This window comes from Trachymyrmex septentrionalis, unplaced genomic scaffold (genome assembly GCF_001594115.1).
Source record: "Trachymyrmex septentrionalis isolate Tsep2-gDNA-1 unplaced genomic scaffold, Tsep1.0 scaffold43, whole genome shotgun sequence".
Taxonomy (NCBI): domain Eukaryota; kingdom Metazoa; phylum Arthropoda; class Insecta; order Hymenoptera; family Formicidae; genus Trachymyrmex; species Trachymyrmex septentrionalis.
Genome location: NW_017305601.1, coordinates 1,098,369 through 1,118,812, shown reverse-complemented (window position 1 = coordinate 1,118,812; position 20,444 = coordinate 1,098,369). Strand labels below are relative to the sequence as shown.

The window sequence follows — 20,444 nt, the reverse complement described above, 5'->3', positions numbered from 1 at the left end:
AGCCCCCCAACCCCGGAGGCCGCGGGGAGTGCCATGGGGTGTCCTTTCCCCGCCGGTCGGCTGGCCGCCTCTTTTAACCACCGACCTCTGTCCCGCAATCCACGCAGAACCGCGAAATGGTGGAGGGCTGGCGCTGTCTTTGCGGCGCGTTGCCGCCGCCAGATTTAATTGGATTCACCGGCCGTAATTAATGCGTTCGCCATCGACTAAGACGGATTGTATTGATTTACTTCCAATATCATCCCTCGCAACAGCCCGGCCGGATGGCTCTGTCCAGTTATTTCGAGAAAATTGACTCCGCGAGTTTGCGTTTTCATCAACGGCATGTCTCTTTTTTTTGCTTATATTAATATATTTTATTTCGTAGTCAGTTGCTAAATAATCATTATTTTTTATTATTTATAAACTATTTGCAGGTTTAAAGATTCTTATTAACATCAGATTATTAATATTTGTATAAAGATGATTAGCATAAAAAATGATTAAATTGCTTGTCAATTTAATAAGTTACTCGTATATTTCTACTTTTGCTCACAATTGTGTTTCAAGGCTAAAAAAAGATTTCATTGCGCGGTTTGCAGAATCAAATATGAACACTGAAAAAATTTTGTTCATTTTTGGTCCAATGAATGATCGTTAATCAATGTCTGATTTAATGTCCGACTTAATGTAGTTAATTCATTGATACAATAACTGGATTCATTTATATAACTATATATTCATTCTTGTAACGAATTCTAGTAAAAGTTTTATAATTTAAATCATTATGAGAATTTTTATTGGACCGAATTTCATTTTTTTTCATAATTCAATAAATATTTTGTACACCCAGAGAAAGGTTTCTTCGATTTAAAGAAATGTTTCTTTGCTATACGGTTAAAGAAAAAATTTCTTTGATTTGAACACAATTTCTTTAAATCGGCTAAATTTTGTTATTTAATTTCAAAAAATAATATTTATTTCTCTGAGTGTATTTACGTACAGTTTTGGTTCAGTGTATAATATAAATTCATATAATAATATTCTCTTTGATCGAATATACAATTTTTTTTTACTTAATTAGATTTATATTTATGATCCAAATTCATAATTGTTTTTTATTATTTGTTACGTAATCGATTTCTAACGTTCATTTTATATTAATCTCAATTTTGTGAATTCGTGGCAAGAGGAATTATGTGTGTCGACAACATCTGACCACAAAGACTTTTTTTTATAAATCTGTAGTCGTCGCAGCGAGCAAGTAGGGAAAAAAAATTCGATGCTCTTGGAACGCTTATGTCCGCGTATGCTGTCCCGGGTGCACTTCATTAAAACTTTTAAATTTTGCCTCGTCCTCATCGTTTCGCAGGGTAACTCGCGAAACGAGAGAGTTTCGCTATGCCGCGTCGCGCCGGCATGAATTTGCCGGTCCCTTGAACGTCGTTACGTCAGCCGTGACCCTCGTGTAGTGCTTCTCTACATAGTTTCTCATGTAAGTGTCTCGCAGTATACGTATTTCTTTCACTTATCACACGTGCATTTATGCAACTCGTGTATTTTGTTGCAAAACTGCCGCAGTCGCGCAACTATCACATCTAGAGAATCTAGGACATCGAGTCGCGAACATCTAATCATGATTTAACTTCGCTTATTCGAATTACTGATTAAACAGAATATCTAAACGTTAAGATTTTCAATATTAATTGAAAATATGAGACAATTTCAATATTTACATGGTGCAGTGAAGATTTAACTATCTACGGAACTATCCACAAACAACATATTGGGTACAGTACTTTACATACGTTGAAGTTCTCGATTTTTTGAAACCAATGGTCAGATTTAAAATATTGTAGAAAATATTTCTAAACATTAATTGAAAATATGAGATGTTTTTAATATTTACGTGAGTGCAGTGAAGATTTAACTATCTACGGAACTATATCCACAAACAGCATACTGGGTGCGGTATTTTACATACGTAAAGTCCTCGATTTTTTTAAACCAATAGTCAGATTTAAAATAGAGAATATTTCTAAACATTAATTGAAAATATGAAATATTCTTAATATTTACGGGAGGTGAAGATTTAACTATTTCATGTATTGTATTTAACCATTCATACCCACAAACAGCATATCGGATGCAGTACTTTAGATTATACGTATCTAAGGTTCTCGATTTTTTTCATTCCGTTCAGTCAATTCGGAGATTTTTATGGGACTGTAAATGCCAATAATTCGATCGTTCCAGCATACCCTTAAAACAGATTAGACGAGGTCGCTTGATACGACAGTCTATATTTAAAGATAGGATCAGTTATATTTCACTTCTGTTAATCTCTTGAAGATCTAGGGCCGTCCGACGACGTTATTAGGCCCCGGATGACACGAGGGTCGGATGTCTAATCGACCTAGGAATAATGTGTCGCGTTTGCCGGGAACTTCGTCCCCGGCCGAGCTTGCTCCAAGGGATATTCTAATCCGCTCCTGAGAGCTCCCAACCCGGTTCTCGCAGAATCCCGAGCAGGAAGAGGGAAGCGAGAGGTGCCGTATGTGCCAGCCCTCCGCTTATGTTGCAAAGCTCGCTCGCCAGGATAGACGACGAAGAACGGAGGGTGCAGGAGGGGTCAGGAGGGGGAGGAAAACGATAATTCGGCTCATTCGGTGGTTGAGCTCCAAGAACGGAGACTCCAGTCCTCGCTCGGGGTGAGCAACTGCGGGCCATTTTCTACCCTCCCCCTTCCTCTTCCCTCTTGATATCGCTGTTAGACGGCGAGTACCGAAATTCCGCGCTAATCTCGATTTACGACACCGCGGCAAATCATATGTGCCTCTGGCGATTCTCTCCCTCGCGTCTTCGCGTTATTAGCCGGTTATCAAGCCGCCGTGTTTCTGAACCATCGGCTGTATACATTGATTGCGTGTGTCCTAGGCGTGGCAAAACAACTTTAAAAGGCGTATACAGATTATAAGTGAAACAAAAGATCCCTATACGAATAAATCAAATAAATAAGAAATCTCGAAATGTACGGTTGAGGCTTAGATTTTGGTACTCAATAATATTTCTAATAATAATGACTAAATTAAAAATACATCGTTCAGTTATATAAACTGCGCACCAAATTACTATCGAATTTGTAACATTATATATTGAGATTATAGATTGAAATAATAATCTCGTAAATTGATTATCGATTTGATAAAAATATTAGTATCATAAAATACTGTAAAGATTAGCCTCGACTATATTTAACACTTTCTCATTTGATAATTTCCTTTAAAAGACATTTATTATGATCATATCGGAGACAAAAAAATTAAACGATGAACATGAGCTAACTAGAGTTTCTTCATAAATAGGATAATTCCGGCAAATACGCCGCGCTGGGATTTACGCCGCACAGAAGTCAGAAAAAATAGAAGGAATGGGAGTAATTTTCCCGCAATTATACTCTGTTACATGCCTTTATGTTATATTAGTATTGTGTCATGATTTCAGCTTCTTATACTGTTAATATTAATGAATTTATTGTGAGTTGAATTTGTCACTGTAATAAGTAACACCATCGTAAATGATAATCTACATAAAATGATTAATGTAGGGCGTGTAAAAGACTTAGTGGTTATTTGATGATACGTACGTGTAATGGAATAGTAAAGCATGTGTGTAGCAAAATACAGGTGTTTTGGTTTCGTATTCTTTATTTAGTTTGTTGTCTTGTATATCCCACCTGTTTGGGATATATGACATTTTCAATAGGCGGGATTTATGCCCAAAGCATACAAAGTGCGCAGATTGAATTCAGTGCACTAAATGCAATATACGCATTACGTGAAATATAGTATGTACCTCATGCCATAACACTTGTAATACATCTGGGAAGATTGTAATTATTATTTATTATTTCATGTACATATTTATCATTCTTATTCCTTAATAAAACTTTATATACGCATTTTATAAGTTATTGTGTCATTTTACGTCTTATTTATATGCATTATTTGTAAATTTTTCATGAGCCGTGCATATTCCCCTTTCTCCCCCCCCCCTCTTTTCTTCCCTCTATGAGTAGCCATATATCACACCCCTATACGGCGGGATATACGGCAAAAATGCAAAGGTTTCAAAAAGTTTATTTTTTAATATAAAAAAATAAATATTTCAGATTTCTAATATTTTTTTCATAGTAGTAGACAGTACAAAGTTTTTACCGATATAGTTCGTTTACTATAAACATAGTAAATAATATTTAATAAATTAAGTTGTTAACAGGTGCAGCGAATATACCGGAATTATCCTAATCACTGAATAATAAATAAGCAATAATAGCTTTTCTAATTCATTTCTAAAATACGTGGTAATTTTCTAGAAACCTTAATTACATGAAAACTTAATCTTGCTAATTTTTTAATATTTCAACAATGTTAAAATCAACTCTGACCCGATCGAATGTGACCTATATGTGTCGTTTAAGTGTCTAATCTAAAATAAGTGCCTTAGATTAAGACAAGGACGGAAATAAGAATTTCAAAAAATATTATATTTAACCGCATATTTAAAAGCTCGCGAAGGGAAGAAGGAATAGAATTACTGTTCTCCAGTCTAAGATATAATGATATACGTACAAAGGCCGTCGAAATTGTTGAACTATGTTTGTATCGCGAGCATACTCGACAACTATCTGCCGGTGGCGCATAGGATCCGCGAATTTATCAATTTCGTGTATTCCTCCGGAAGTTCCCGGTGGCCGGCGTGGCGAGAGAGATTGTCTGGAATGTCGCCAGGCGAGCAATCGTTCGTCCAGCTGGAAGAAGAACTTTGCGAGGTGTGCCTGGAAGCCTTTGTGAGAGAAAGTGGCGAAAAAGAATGTACGAAGGTGGACTCGAGGAAGAAAAGGAAGCGTGGACTGAGGTAGATAGAAAGAGTAGTTAACAGAATGGAAGATGGAAGAAAGAAAGAGAGGACAAAGTCTGCAGGGCGAAAAGACCACGAAATATCTGTCAATCGCAAGAGCGGGGAGGATCGCGGCGGCGAAGTCGATTTAACGCCCGTTAAGGAAGCAATTCCTTTAAGAAGGACGAGCACCTCGCCCGGAAGGACAACGTAACCCCAGAGATCCTTGACCCTTGGCCGGGGTCGCTCTTACGACCTCTTCTCCGCGGGGAATCGCTTCTGCGCCACCATTATCGGCGGACGAATAGAACATCAATAACCAATTTCGTAAGACTAATATCGCGAAAATTAGTTTTCCTCCCCCTCCCTCCGAGGTCCTCTCCCGCGCGTCCTTCGTATTTCATCGCCGCCGGTACCTTTCGTTAAAAGATCGTGGACCTGCTCGATAGCGACGTTCATGGTTTTCTTAATGTCCATCCACGGGTGGCGAACGATCTCGTGAATCTCCTTTTATCGTCGCGCTATAGTCGTTTTTCTCCGCATCTTTCGCGCATCCCCTTCCTTTTTTTTTTTTACACCCCGGCAGATATATCGCAGTGACGTCATTACGTCGAAGCGACGTGGCAAATTTTTTAACTGGCACCTTTCCACGGATTTGTAGGAATCTCAACGACAAATTCAGTATTCTCAAATCGAAGTTGCTACTGCATTTTCTACTGAAAGCATCGCGATGTCAAAGCTACGACGGATTGACTTCGTCGGACTTCTTTCGTCGTATTTACATAATTCTCAGAGTCACTCTTAGAAAGAATGTTATTGGGTCAAACAGTCAAGAGCGTAAGATTACAATTTCTTTTTTTTTAAAGGAAATCAGAAATCATACATTATTAAAAATTTCATGTAATTTAATATACTTTAAGTTGTACATTTTAACTTAATTTCATGACATTATATTAAATTTAATGTATTTATAACTAAAAAGTATATTTGTGCACGTGTACATGAAAAATGTACTTTTCATAAAATTTTATGAAATTTAATGTACATGTTCATTATATTTAAGTAACTTAATTTTCAGTCAAATCGTTCAACACTTTTAATTTCGTTCAACTAACTACGAGCTTCGTTTATACGTAAAGAAAGCGTTTCTAACAGTGTAAAAATCAAATACAAGTGAAACAAGAGTAAATTTTATTAAATTTCACGAATGGGACATTACAGACACACGTCACTCCTATGCTTGAGACTCAGCTACGATCGCGTGAAGTTACGTTGCGTGATCCAAGGAACACAAGTCAAAAGAAAATGAAAATGACTTTATTTTGACGTCATGAAAGTCTAAATGACGATTTTTGGTTATAAAATTTCACTATTTATTGACGTTAAGAATCAAAATAAAATCATTTTGATTTTTCGTTGATTTGCATGTGTTCCTTGGAAAGGCGACGACGTCCCGTTTAAACCGTCGATGCGTGTCGGCGCAGATCGTGCTGGGATGCAAATTCCACGGTTTTTCCAATAGCGTTGATGAATAAGGAATCGTGAGGTGGCGCGCCGTGTGCGAGTAATGAAATGGAGTACGGAAGGGAAGAGTGGCATAAAGACCTTGTTGGAAAACTGAGTTTCATCAAGCACTGGCCCCCTTTCTCAGCCCTTCTCTTTCTCCTCCTCGTGTCGCAATCTCGACTCCTTTGTGTATATACATTCGCTCTTATCAGAACGTGCGCTTGTAGAGGATGGGCGACATCGGAGAAGGCCCGAAACGAAACAGAATTTTGCGTACCAAAGTTGACGAAGCACCAGCTATGCATTATTCCGCCCGGCCCTTTGTGCGCGCATCGTGCCGTATCTGTTACCAGTTTTCGCGCGTTCTCTCGTACTTTTTCATCCCTTTCTTTGTTGCCGTCGATGACGGCCGCTCGGTAAAGAAATCGACCGGTGCATCCAGCATGTACCTTTTTCTCTATTAATAAAAATTACATTTGTGGTGTTTTTGCTTAAATAACTTGGAATTAATGTTGCGGAATTATATAATAACGCATGAATACATTATTGTCTAAATGTAAATAACGTGATATAATTATGCGGCTAGTACATTGCGCGAGTGGAGCACGTCATGAACAAAAGCTAATCGATTTTAATAAATGTCACTCGTCCATATATCATAACGTCGGATAAATTTGCAATATAACAGACACTCGTTAAAGTTCTGTAAAATACTCCGGCTAAAATTTAAAATATGAAGAAATGAAATGAAGGATCAATGAAACTAAGGATCAATAGTTTAAGTATTAATAATTTTTTCAAAATTGTATCATGATCTCCCATGTAAGTTTAATTTCTGCTGTTAAAAAGCATTACGTTTGTTATAGTTATTTCTATATTAATTTATCGTAATCAAAGGAGCTTATGAGTTTATCATTATTTCCACGTTTAATCGCGTAATAAATTAAACCTTAGAGCTTATTAAATGGTTTTTTTCTGCCTCTTTAACCTATATACTTCATTCCAATTAATATTCTTCATTTGCCAAGGTTTTTTTTATGAAAAAAAGTGATTGGATGCCTCTTGACTCGCGATATAATTATCACTGCTTTAATTCGTCAAGCGAAGGTTACGAAATATGAAAAGAGGGACGAAGTGTGTCGTACAGACTATTAATCTGTCCAATCCGAAAACATGCAAAAGACCGAAGGTTAAGAGAGTCACTAGCGCGAATGTGAATTCTCGCAATCGTGCAAGTGCTAGATCAGCGGCAGTTAAAGTTTACTCGTGGAAAGACGCCCAGTGGAGGTATCCGTCAAAGGTAAGGGAAGATTATCGAAGTTTTCAGATTTAATAAGTTCTAGAATTTGCAAACACATTTAAGATGAGTAAATATTCGTACAATAATACATCATCAAACTTTTGACTCAACTTTGAGATAAAAATAGCGCTAATGCCGCTGCATTGTTCAACGTTTGACAAATGAAAATATCGTAATAGAGAGAGAAAAGCATCAAAATTTTTGATACGAAATTGAATGAGCATTTCACGCGAATCGCGAGGTATTCAATTCTCAGTTAAATCATGTGGCTTGTCGCTGTGTCGAGCATTCAGTTGGTCCTCGCGCGATATTGACACGCCGCGTAACGAGATGATGGTGTTCGAGCACCTGTACGGAATTGGTTAGTCGATACGTAGCTGCGTTTACCTGGAATTAGCTCGACAGTCGGTGTACACTACAGCGATGGATCTCTAATGGAGGAGGTCTGAGTCCCTGTAACTGTTATCGAGATATCGTTGAGGTCTTGGAGGTAGCCGAGCACGACAACAAATAGCGTAATGGAATGTAATTTATTTAATGAAAGTTGTCACAAATTTCTCCTAAAATTTCTTTACTTTTCCTGATTTCTAGACAAAATTTTATAATTTTCCTTGGCTTTCAATAATACTCTGAAATTTTTGGTCTTTCATCCTGATTTGGAAACTGTTAAATTTTGCAGAGATTAATTTAACATGGCGATATTAAATTACTATTAATGTCACCGACACTGCTTGCATTTTTAATTGTTAAGTTCGTAGTATTCCAACAAATTGTATAGGTATTATGTACATATATTAAACTTCTTTAAAACCAAGATTTTTAATTTTCCAGAAAATTTTACAAAATTTCCCGACTTTTCTCTGATTTTCCTTATCGTTTCTAATTTTCTTGACAATTCCCTGATTTCCAGTTTTAGCAATCTTGTACGACACATTTATATTTTCATACATTTCAGCGATACTCTAATTTAAAATATAGCGTTAAATCATATTCTTAGAGAAACGTATAATTAAGAGAAGTAAGAAAACAAAGATGATGAATATTGTATGAATCTAATTACGTGTTTTTTTTTAGCTATTTCAAATATATTAGTGTTCAAACATTTAGTGTTCTTCATATTAAAATATTTAATTAATTTTATTATATTATTTATATTATTTAGAGTAGATTAAAATCAAATTAAATCCAGACATTCTTAAATACTTGATATGATAAAAATTTGTATCCGATATCTATTTAGGCGTTTAATTATTTGAGCAATAAGTGAAAATTAATTATTTAAATGTCACCTTTATTCGTGCAGCCCTGCGAACCTTTTCCGGAGAAGTCTCGGCCGTCTATGACCAGCTCAGTTCTTTACAGGACTGTGGTGTTTTTTATAAAAGGCGCTATCGTTGCTTGTCTCATCTGTTGGACCTGTACAGAAGGCCTTTGGGGCAGCAATATCGAAACGGAAGAACTGTATTACAGAATGATGAGCGTGATTTTCCCTGATCAGCAGGTAAATAAGCAGGTAAATAAGCGTCAAATTTAGCATTAAGAGCTGCACGCACAGGTTTCTCTTATAATACATATTTCTCGTAGACAAATTTCAAGGAAATAAAATACTCCGTGTTCAAAACGTACAATAATATGTTGATGAAAGGCATAGATGTCATGATCAGCGTGCCACGCGATGCGTATCGAAGACTGCAAGAATTCTTTTCCCCTTGCAGTGAAACGAACGAAAGAGAGAGGAGACGAAATGCTTTGACGAGAATTGAGTAGAAATACCATTTCGCAAATTGTGCGTGTCAAATTTTGAGATACCGATGTGGATGTACATCATACGATATTTCCTTTACAAAAAATTTATATGAAACTTTTAGTTTGTTACTCAGAGTCGATTCTTATTTTAAAATCGTCTTATGTTAGATCATGTCCTGAGATATAATTCTGTGAGTGGTTTTTTAAGACTGTACTTAAATATTTTAAGACATTTTAAGACTGTATTATATTATATTAAAATGATTTTAAATATAAGAACCGACTATGAATATCAACCTGTGGTTGATTTATGACATCTTAAGATGGTATTTAAGGCGTTCTTAAATAAGAATCGAGTACCAGTCTATATATTAATATTGTACGTGGAATTTAAGTGAACATGTGATTGACTGTGAGATCAGAAATTTCTGTAGCGTTAACGTGCAAATAAATGTATTTAAAATTTACTGCGTTGTTCGCGCAGGTTGTCGAAGATAATCTAACTAACGTATCCCTTTCTTTCTTAGTTTTTTACATACAGAATGCTACATACAGAGTCCGCGGATATACGAGACAGGATTAAAATTCCGCGCGACATCCTTTCCATTTTTTCTCTCCCGCGATGCTCAAGGGCACACGTGGGAGTTTCCAAGGTGTGCATATCAAGCGATTTTTATGGCCTACCTATGTATCGTCGTAAAATCTCAGATAAAAATCTTAGAAGCCGAGATAAAAATTCGCGTTTTCATTACACCGCCCTTTCATATCTCTTCGCTGCAGTGTCTTACAGTGCAAATGTTACTATATACACGTCGCGACGGCTGATGTACGAGCCGTTAAGGAGAGAATATTTTTCGAGTCGGATTCGCGCGATGCATTCGCTTTCGCAACTCGCGATACCTGAAAGAAAGCGAAAAAAAAAAAAAAAAAAAAAACTTACGTGCGAAACCAGGGCCTTCCTCGTGCATACCGTGAATTTCTCAAAGCCGCCAGCTCCGCCGTGACTCCTCAGACTCCTCACGCGTCGAGCATTCCTTTTTCGTCGAACCAGAAAGAAGTTTCGACCCCCATTTTTCAGGAGCGTCTATCTCCTTTTTGCGGCACGTGAACGTCGTTTGTCAGGGTACCTATTTTACTTTATAAGCGCGCACCTCGCTCTCTCCCGCGAGTTGTATACCGCGTCGTTGCGCGCGGAAAGGGACCATCGCACGTAAAAAAATTTCAGTCGTAACCGTAAGATCGCAAGCATGACTAGCCACAGTTGGGCGTTTTACGAACACAAGTTCGTAATTTTCATTGTGATTTTTACTTACGACTTTACGATTTACGACTGAAACTTTTTTACGTCTAATAGTCGTAATACCGGCTTAGTGAATAAAGAGTATCAAGAAAGAGGATCAATAATGCATTATTTTTGGTGCGACAGATGTAATGTTATTAAAGTGAATACGATTATTAATAATCGGTATGAAGTTTTATAATGTATCATATATTTTATCAAATGGATCAGTATTTCTTTATCATTTTTTCTTTCGAAAGTAAATTAAAATATGTAATTAGTTGCTGCCTGCATGGCTTTTCTAAAATCAAACATTTTATACATAATAATAATATATAATAATATATATACTCGCTATTTTTGTATTCTCAGTGATGTTACGTATTACAAGATTAACTCAAAGTAGAGATCTTTAAGTAAGAGATTGGGCATTATAAGTTTTGAGATCAGCCACATTTTTTAGGCTTGCTTAAGGTAGAACGAGATTATCCACGCACTTCGCTCTATCTTATGCATCTGTCTGATTCCATCTTAAGTCCTGAAAAATATGAGGGACCAATCAGAGCTCGTCTAAATAGTGTCCAATCTACTGTTACTTGAGGATCTCTAACCCAAAGCAAAACCCAGCAATATCGTGATACGCTTCTCTTATTTAATGTGCGGTTTTATTTCGCCAGGACGCATTTTAAATAAGTACCTTAGAGATTCGGACAATTAAACAGTTTATTCAGATCAAAACATGGTGTAGTATATACATACGAGTTAGTTAAACGATATCGGGTCGCGTGACGGACAAGGGTAGTGGAGGGAGAAAGGGAAGAGGGACGAGGGAGGGTCTGATATGAAATCACCTATACAGTGAACTTGAGGTTCGGGCTTACGACCGCCGATCGATTTACATGGACTCTCTCGCGTCGTTACAGCTGATTATGTACAGTCACATTACTCGCTACTGTTACTTTTTCGTGATCGCTTACGCTTATCTTCTTTTTTTCTCTTCTTCACACTTGATTGTTGAGTCACGCCGACCGAGAACGTGACTTTCAATACCTACTTTCGAGCGAGTCTCCTCGCAACACGCTCGCTCGCTGAATAAGATTCTCGCGCCTGTATGAAAAAGATTGATATATCCCCGACATTTCCTGTTCTTATAAAACGAATACGGGCAGTATAATATTCCGTCTTATTCTAATTCTCTCGGTCCGCCATGATGCGTCACCACCATCGCTCATCCTTGAATTTCGAACGATTCTCGTGGACGTGAAAGATATGTGATATCGATTGATTAATTTTTCGACGATCGTTCGGTAGCGATTGCTAGGGCCAAGGGATTCGTTGCAAATTGAAGATAAGTAAAGGAAGATAAGTAAAGGAAAAAGATTACGTAGATCGGAAAATTCTAAATCAGATCTGTTAGGGCAAGAGCACACGATGGACAAAGATGGACCGGTACTCATAATCAGTTCTTATCTCAAGACCGTTTTAAGTGACCCTCTAATTGGTTCGTGACATCTCAAGACTGAACTCAAGACGATTTTGAATTAACTATGAATACCATTGTTAATTCTTATATTCAAGATTAAGTTCAATCTTGAGATGTCATGAACTAATCAAAGAGCATTAGCGTCTTAAGACATTACTTAAGGCGATCTTGAAATAAGTACCGACTACGAATACCGGCCAAAATTTTGGCCAACTGTGTCATTTACGAAAAATCCTTGGCATTGTTTTACCGTGCATATGGATTCACAATTTTAACCCTCCGATAACATGAATTTTAACTGTTCTATTAGAAATAGAGTTTTTTCATTGTTCCGGATTATACATGCAAAAATTTTAAAAAATTCTGATATCTTATTAACATTGTTTTAACAAATGAATTTTTACTGTCATGGAAGTTGGATTGCATTAACTTTTTTACAAATTTAAATTTATCTACCAAACAGTTAAATATCAGTAAAGACCTCAATTATTGGCGAAAGATTAATTATAAGCAGAAATTAGACCGATAAGAATAAATCAAATAAAAGGAAGCATCCTACTTTTGATCGAAGCGAATGTTGATGCATAATGATATTCATATGTAAATTTTCGTAAATACATTTTTTTCAATTCAATAAACTGCGCGCTGATTCGATTTGTCGGACTTAAAATGCAATCGTAAACTGCATTATTAAATAAACATTATTATTAAACTGACAATCAATCTAATTTGAGATATCAATATTAAAAAAGTTTAATTGTTTTCCGTAAACGATACAACAGTCGACCGACATTTCGGCTATCGTGTGATCTTGCATTTATTAGAATTCACGAAATTCTCGACGCCTAAGAGAGGAGAGAAAATGGAAAAAAATAAGATCCTTTTTTTCTTCTCTTAAAAAGGAAGAATCATTGTACGATGAAGGAATAACGGAGCTACGTTTCATTTGTAATAAAAAGATTCAGGGAGTTTAAAAAATACCTTCATCTACGGACACAAAAATCCGATCCTGGCATCGTCAAAAAATCGCAACGCCGCGACGACAGTTCAATCGATGAGGAGAGCGTGAATTTGAAAGATCTCAGCGGAACTCGTTGTCGAACGTTTTCGTGTCAAACATGAACGCCGATGGAAATAATTTCCACAATTCTGCTCTCGCGTGGATAAGCGACGGAAAGTTAAACGAGGCGCTCGACAAGTCGTTCCGCTGAACTTCCTCTCGAAAACTTGAACGTTACCAACCTATCGTTAGACTTTCCCGTGATAATATATACAGCGATATATTAACTAACGAGCAACCATCGTACTTGACCATTATCTCTTTATATACACTGAAACATCACACACCCGACAATTGATTCGACGTTATTCGCCTCTCGAGGATAGCGACTATTTCGCGTTACCAACGAGACTCTCGTTATTCATTCCTCGGTCTGTCACTCACTCTCTCTCTTTCTCACTCTTTCTCCCTCTCCTCTTTTCTTTTTTTCTTTTTTCTGTTTTTTTTTTTTACACATTACGAGTCTATCGATCATCCAAAGCGCGAACTTTTCCACGAGCAAAGTTCGCGTTACACCGTTTCCATTACGCTTTTCGTCGATTCGTTAGCTCCATTCTCGGCGCAGAAGTTTCACGACTTCGTCGCGAAGTGTCACGTGGAAGACCAGTTTTTGCAAAACCTTACAAAGTGAAGCTTACCTCGCGCGAGAACGCAAAGAACATCGCGAACGCCGTCGCGTTATGTCCCTTTTCGACTTTTCCTTCTTTCTTTTTTTCCCCCGTCAGGAATCGAACGCGAATAACGGTGATAACGATTTGACAAAGGACCCGTTAAAATTTTCTGTTTATTTACACACACGCACACGCACACACACGCACATACACATACACACACATACACACACCCCGATGGGAATTTTTAAAACGTTTGAGAGCGTCCGAGTCTTGCAAGAGTAGTATTTTTTTTCATCATTCGGCGGGGAATACAGACAACTCATATCAGCGCGCGCGCGCGGTAGAAAAATTTATAAATGCTCTATCACAATTATCAATAGAGTATAATGTGCGCCTGGGTTTTATTTCCGTAAGAATCGCTTCCACTTTGTACGTTACGCTGCTCGGCGTGGTTCGATTTTCATCCCTCTTAAGATGCGACGAGAGGTTGCCTCTTCTCTCTCTCTCTCTCTCTCTCTCTCTTGACTGTCCATTAATTCAATTGTATTTACTTGACATCGTAAAAATTAAATGGCAGTTATTGTAGATTACGCGATCGATGCGATCTTGAGATTCGATATGTAGACACGTTCGATAACTTACAAGCGCTTTTTCTTTATCTCGAGATTTTCTTGAATTTTAATATCGTTATCATTATTCGCGCCCGCAACATCGCGCGAACGTAAATATCAACCGCATTCGTTCGGCATTGTCGATACTGCGATATGTGAAAGTTGTGCCCAAAATATCGAATTTGAAGAATTTAAACAGAATATCGACGCCCGCGTTTCTCATCCCCTTTCTCTCGCTTTATCGCGATATCGGGGCTGATCGTTCAACCTTAAAACCGCATTTCACGCCTTCAAACTACACGCCAAAGTGGCATCGAGCATTCCTTTTCTTCCTTTCATTTCCCTCCCGCCCTCCTCTCGCCCGATTTTTTCTCGGCTCCTCCCCGGTATATTTTCGCGCGGTTCCTCCATTCGTCTTCATTCGAGCCATCGGAAAAGGGGTTCGGTCGAGAGCCTTTTATCTTTTCTCGTGTTTCACGGCCTGATGCTTCCGGACCAACGTTTCGTTGGTAGAATTCGAATTTATTTAGGAACATCGCAAGATGCTAGAGATATACACGATAGATACTAGGTACTCTAAAAGATTTTACGAGAAGTCTTCAAACAAATTCAAGACGAAAACTTCATATGACTGAAATGGCTCAACAACAAAATAAGGCTATGTATCCAAGAAATCCAAGAAATGACTGATTTGGGCATAATTTCTTTAAATCAAATAAATTTTATTTGATTTTAAAAAGTAATGTTCAAGTCAAAGAAACATTTTTATTAATCTAAGAAACTTTTTCTCTGGGTAAACGTTTGCCTACCATAAACATTGATTGAATATTTTTTCAATAATAGTTGAAAAGCCTCTGAGAGTCGACGCTAGTTTTAGTTGCACACAATAATAATTTTATTATCTTCAATTCACACATAAGATAAAATAAATATACGTTTTAACCCGCGTTTTGAGCCTTCTACAGTATTAAATCGTCGCGTTACTGTAATAATTCATGCATTACATACAATGATATTTGCGTATCACATAAAATTCTTACAATTACATACAATTCTTACAATTACATACAAAGTTGTATTATGTCGAATCGCTTGAATCATGACCTGTGTACCGGTACAGAGTTGCCACAGAAAATGAATTTTAAAATTTCCTGACATTTCCAGATTTTCCAGAAATAGGAAATTTCCATGACCAATATAAAATATGTAAAAATTTTAATAAAAAATGAAAAGATTTTAATATTTAAAATCAACGATTGTAAGAAAGCTTATATTATTAAAAATAGCGATCAAATAAAATTATTGAATGAAATATAAATTTTAATTTTTTAAAGTGCACGAATTTTGTGCACGAATATTAAATATAGTATTTAAAAAATTATAAAAATTATTTGAAATATAAGAAGTTTAAGGGAATTGTGAGCAAAGTTCAAAATTCCAGTCTTTTTTATATTTTCCCTGATCTTTCCCGGTTTCTCCGATTTTCCAGATCTGGCAACCCTGTGATAATATCGATAGTCATAGCAATCTAAAACTGTCATTAATCCAGAAAGTTTAATGATAGTTCTACTCACAAAATCACGATGCAAACGATACTTAGATGACGAAAAACGCATTTCAAACGATTCGACATAATACAACATTTTTGTATGTAATTGTAAGAATTTTATACGCAACATTATTGTATATAATGCATGAATTATTAGTAATGCGACGACTTAATACTAAAGAGGACCTAAAACGCGGGTCGAAACGTTTATTTATTTTATCTTATATGTAAATTGAAAATAATAAAATTATTGTGTGCAACTAAAACTAGCGTTGGTTCTCAGAGGCTTTTCAACTATTATTGATTTTATATCATTAGAGCCTATACTTTTTTGATTGAACATTTTTTATTTTAATCAATGTTTAGCAATTAATTATAATTATTATATAGAAATATAATATTAATATAAATAGTAGATTACTCGTATATTATATTACTCGTTTATACAGAGCTTTATTATTTATTTTGTTGTTTAGCAAATTACACAAGTTTTTTGTTAAAATCATTTTGAAATGGCTTAGCCTCAAAGATATATAGAGGGTGTCAAAGTTAAGAAAAAAATTTTATTTTTTTTTCAAAAATTTCGTAACTACCGGAATATTTTAATAAAATTTTCTATTTAGCTTTTGGTTTTTTGTTAAGACTTTATAATCTTTTAGATTACTTAGTGGCTATTCTTTGTAACAAAAAAAGAAGATGAGGGAAACAATGAAAAAACAAGAAAAGAGAGAGCAATGAGTGAAAAAAAAAGAAATCACCCGAGGCCGGAAAATAAATATAACTGACTGGAAATAAAAGAAAGAGAAAAAATAGAATTATTATTTTCCATTATATTAAAATAAAAATAATTCTATGAGCTAAAATGTCAAAAAAGGGATTGAAATACAATAGAAGGAATGAATTTTGATGTTTTTCCGTCAAGATACTTTCAATGACGTATTTTAAATTCGATGTTCAATCCGCGCAGCTCTCGCAACTCGTGATTCGATTTTCCATTCTCTCTTTATGGTCCGCAGCCGCCATAAAGAAGGGAAACGAACTTGGAGAAATATTCGAGAAGACGCAACGTCGAAGATCATCCGGTTTGAAACAAAAAGAGGGGCAAAGACGGTTAAGTCGACGACCGAAAACAGAATGTTAGAACTTTGCAATACCTCCCGAGGCGGGACGGGGAAACTTCGACGAGTTTTCGGTTAACTTCTTCGCATACTTCCGGCCCTTTCCTTTCCGCTACACAACTGGAAAACTGGTGCGGCGATCGTGTTTCGGAAACAATCGCGACGGACGGTGTCTCTCTTAATCTCGTAGACCATCCCGCGAGAAGTTGCGTCGCGCGAGACTTGCCCTCCGTTGCCCTCCGATCAGGCGCCACCGGACTCGAGCGAAATCAATTGTTCACGAGACATAATGTCGATCCCCGACACACGTAACATATCCCCGGGCGTCCTATTGATCGTTCCAACTACTTCGCTAGCGAGTCCTTTCCCCGTTTCGCCGAACGAGTCGATCGCACCGGAGGATCGTTAGCAAACACGTTAAAGCTAATAGACGGCTGTCACGAAAACGGACAACGCGAACGCTTCCCCGAGTAGCGAGACCTCGAAATCGTTCTAGAATACGCGACGAGTACGTACACTCTCGAGCACGTTCGAGACCTCTCGCCTTTTACCCGGGATCTCGTGCCGGCCTCCGATCGCGGCGCACGCGATAGCCATATTCTTGAACGCCGTTAGGATGACGGTGATGACAGCGACGATGATGGCGACAACGGTACCATGTCACTTGCGGACGCGCCAAGCAGAGCTTCTAGACGCAGCTCTCCGGCAGCCTGTTCGCCATCAGTCTTCGTTTGATCGCCTCGCCGTCGAGGCACTCACCGGCCACGATGACACCTTGTCCGCCACCGATTACGACGCCTTGCCCGGCGCCCACCATCACCCCTGTTACCGGCATCCCCGGCAGATTTGGTATCGTGCTCCTCGACGGTAACCTCAGCTCCGTCGGCCTCCCCGTGAACTTGTGACAGAGCTCGTCTATGCTTGGCGTAGGTCCGGGCGTGACCCAGTGTCCCGGGGGATAACCGCCCGGGTAACTCGGTGGGCTGACCTCCACGAGGTTACCCTCTAGAACATCGAAGCAGACGGGGGGGTTCTCTGTTGGGAACTGCAAGTCGAGTGCGTTATGGGGCGGAAACGCGGAGAATAAGTTGTGCTCGGGGGTGCGGTCTTCTTTCTCTCTTAGGGTTCCTTATTCTTCGCCGATTCTTCATTTTAGGTCATGCGGCGAGGGTAAAAGTTCGCTGGAAAGTCGCGACTAAAATTTGTAATCTCCAATGATAGCGCGTTTGGTGAACAGTATGTATATGAGAGTTATGCTCCTTTAAACTTTTTTAATGTAAAAATAAAAGCAAATATCTCCGAAAAATATTAGACTCCTGGAAAAATGATTCTAATCATTTTCATTTTAAAAAGATACAACACTAAACCTTTTTTTCTCTTACTTTTTTGAACGAACTTCGATGCACTTTAAAGAGTACGGTGACCGGTTAAAACTGCAGTTAAAACCGCAGATTAAATAAAAAACTTCCTTTAATTAAATTTGATTGAAAGCCACGTGTAACTTTTGAATTTTCAAAATTAAATATACGAATAGTAGAATATAAAATATGTAAAAAGAAATAGGTATAGAAAAAAGTTACAATTGTAATCTTTCTATATTGAATTAAAAAGAATTTCTAAAATTAGAATTTTTCTGTAAAAACAATGCTATTTCAAACGCGTTTCATCATCAAATATATCCTGCATAAGGCATATAAAATTTGATGAGGGAATCAAGTCTACTATTTATTATTTATCTAGTCTAACGTAGTGTCCCAAATAAACGATTATGATATGATTTTACAACTGTGGCTGTATGACATGCATATGTTCCAATATTCACTGCCAGTGCTGAAAATCTGCAGCGCCCATAACGTATATGCTATAGATTTTCAGCGCTGACAGTAAATATCGAAATTTAGTCCATATTATTTCCTTTATACAATTGCAAACAAGCAAGATGTTTTCAATAAAACATATTACATAAGTCTTCGGCCAATTCCAGGTTTGCAGGGGGCATGCACCACTATGTATACAAAGGTTCTACCAGACCATCGTAATCGGATTCACGCGAAGGCTGTTTAGTGGGTATCGGCTTCGAGGAGTCTTACCGAACTTGTTCGGGATCACGTCGGGATCAGTCTCCACGGTCTGCTGAGAATTCTGCAAAGGGTATTGTTGGGGCGGTAACTCGCTGAGTTCCGCCGGTTTCTCGTGCCGCGGTTTTGCTACGCGCTCTCGACGTACTCGGACCACCACTACCAGGATAATGAGCACTAGAGTCACCAAGGCGCCAACCACCACGCCTATCAGCGGCGACAACACGATACCAGCGTCCTGACCTGCAACAACAAGAAAGGGCGATTCTTATCTTCTTGCTGCGTTTCAAGCACAATTATATAAAGACCGATTAAAACCTATTTGCTCATTAAGTTGTTTCATCGATTAAGTGAATAAGATAATATTTATATAAATTATATATTTCATAATTTATTTATATATTTATAAATTACTCTCACATAAAATGATATGTTCTTTCTTCGTGCACATTTATATAATATCAAGAAATTATGATATGCTACGTGTTACAATTATTTTTTAATTGTTCGTAGCGACTATTGATTTCACAAATAAATAAAATAAATTTTTTATAAATTATAAAACATGTAAATTAATTGCTTCTTCTCTTTTTAATTTCAAGAAAATATGTTTTACACCTCTCTGTCTTTTAATAATTGTTATGAATCATACTTGCGAATATTTTCTCTTTCCTTATGCTTATTACAAATTTTTCTATACTATGATATAGACACAATGTTGAATAATTAGATCAAAGTGATAAGGATTGCGAGAAAAGAGTTATTACTACTCGTTGTCGAGCCGAGTGGTCGAAGAATAAAGTTAATGTGGATAATCCTGTGAGATAGAGGATTAACCACACTGTGTCGCCGTAAAGGGAAAACGACTGCTGCCTCTACCCTTCTGTGTTACTTAGAAGTCCCTTCATCTTTTTTTGTCCTCTCCTTCTCTTTTACGAGTCAGCTTTTACTTTGCTACTCGCGTAAACAAACCCCGACCGATGTCACAGTAGAGAAAACATTTTATATTCCTCAATGTCGGGATTACATCTGGCGTGCGATATTTTTTTGCCGTGCTGTCACGTACATGATGGGTTTTACTAGCATTCGGTATTTTCGAATCGCTCGTAGAATCTCAAGTAGCAATGGCAATGCACGCATGAGAAAATATCCGGCTGCATAGAGATATGTGCTGATGATTAAAAATCACATGAAAGATAGATGTGAATGCAATCATGTTCGT

At 37.4% G+C, this 20,444-nt stretch overlaps 1 protein-coding gene across 4 annotated transcripts; it reads left to right on the top strand.

Annotated features, from left to right (window-relative positions):
- Positions 1–7,017: 7,017 nt before the first annotated feature.
- On the top strand, positions 7,018–9,560 carry LOC108751270. Of its 4 annotated transcripts, none has more exons than XM_018491360.1 (4): positions 7,018–7,206; positions 7,492–7,684; positions 8,988–9,197; positions 9,269–9,560. In XM_018491360.1, coding segments are annotated over exons 1-4 (588 nt in total). In that variant the 5' UTR covers positions 7,018–7,204; the 3' UTR covers positions 9,452–9,560. The 4 variants fall into 4 exon arrangements, with proteins under 4 accessions (XP_018346862.1, XP_018346861.1, XP_018346860.1 ...); XM_018491359.1 differs by having other exon boundaries at positions 7,487–7,684; positions 8,988–9,185; XM_018491358.1 differs by having other exon boundaries at positions 7,487–7,684.
- Positions 9,561–20,444: the final 10,884 nt, after the last annotated feature.

Bases quoted from the DNA above. Each gene is read 5' to 3' on its own strand.
- LOC108751270 (XM_018491358.1), top strand. The intron at 7,685-8,987 runs GTAAGGGAAGAT...TTATTCGTGCAG, and splicing joins AGTGGAGGTATCCGTCAAAG to CCCTGCGAACCTTTTCCGGA. The intron at 9,198-9,268 runs GTAAATAAGCGT...TATTTCTCGTAG, and splicing joins ATCAGCAGGTAAATAAGCAG to ACAAATTTCAAGGAAATAAA.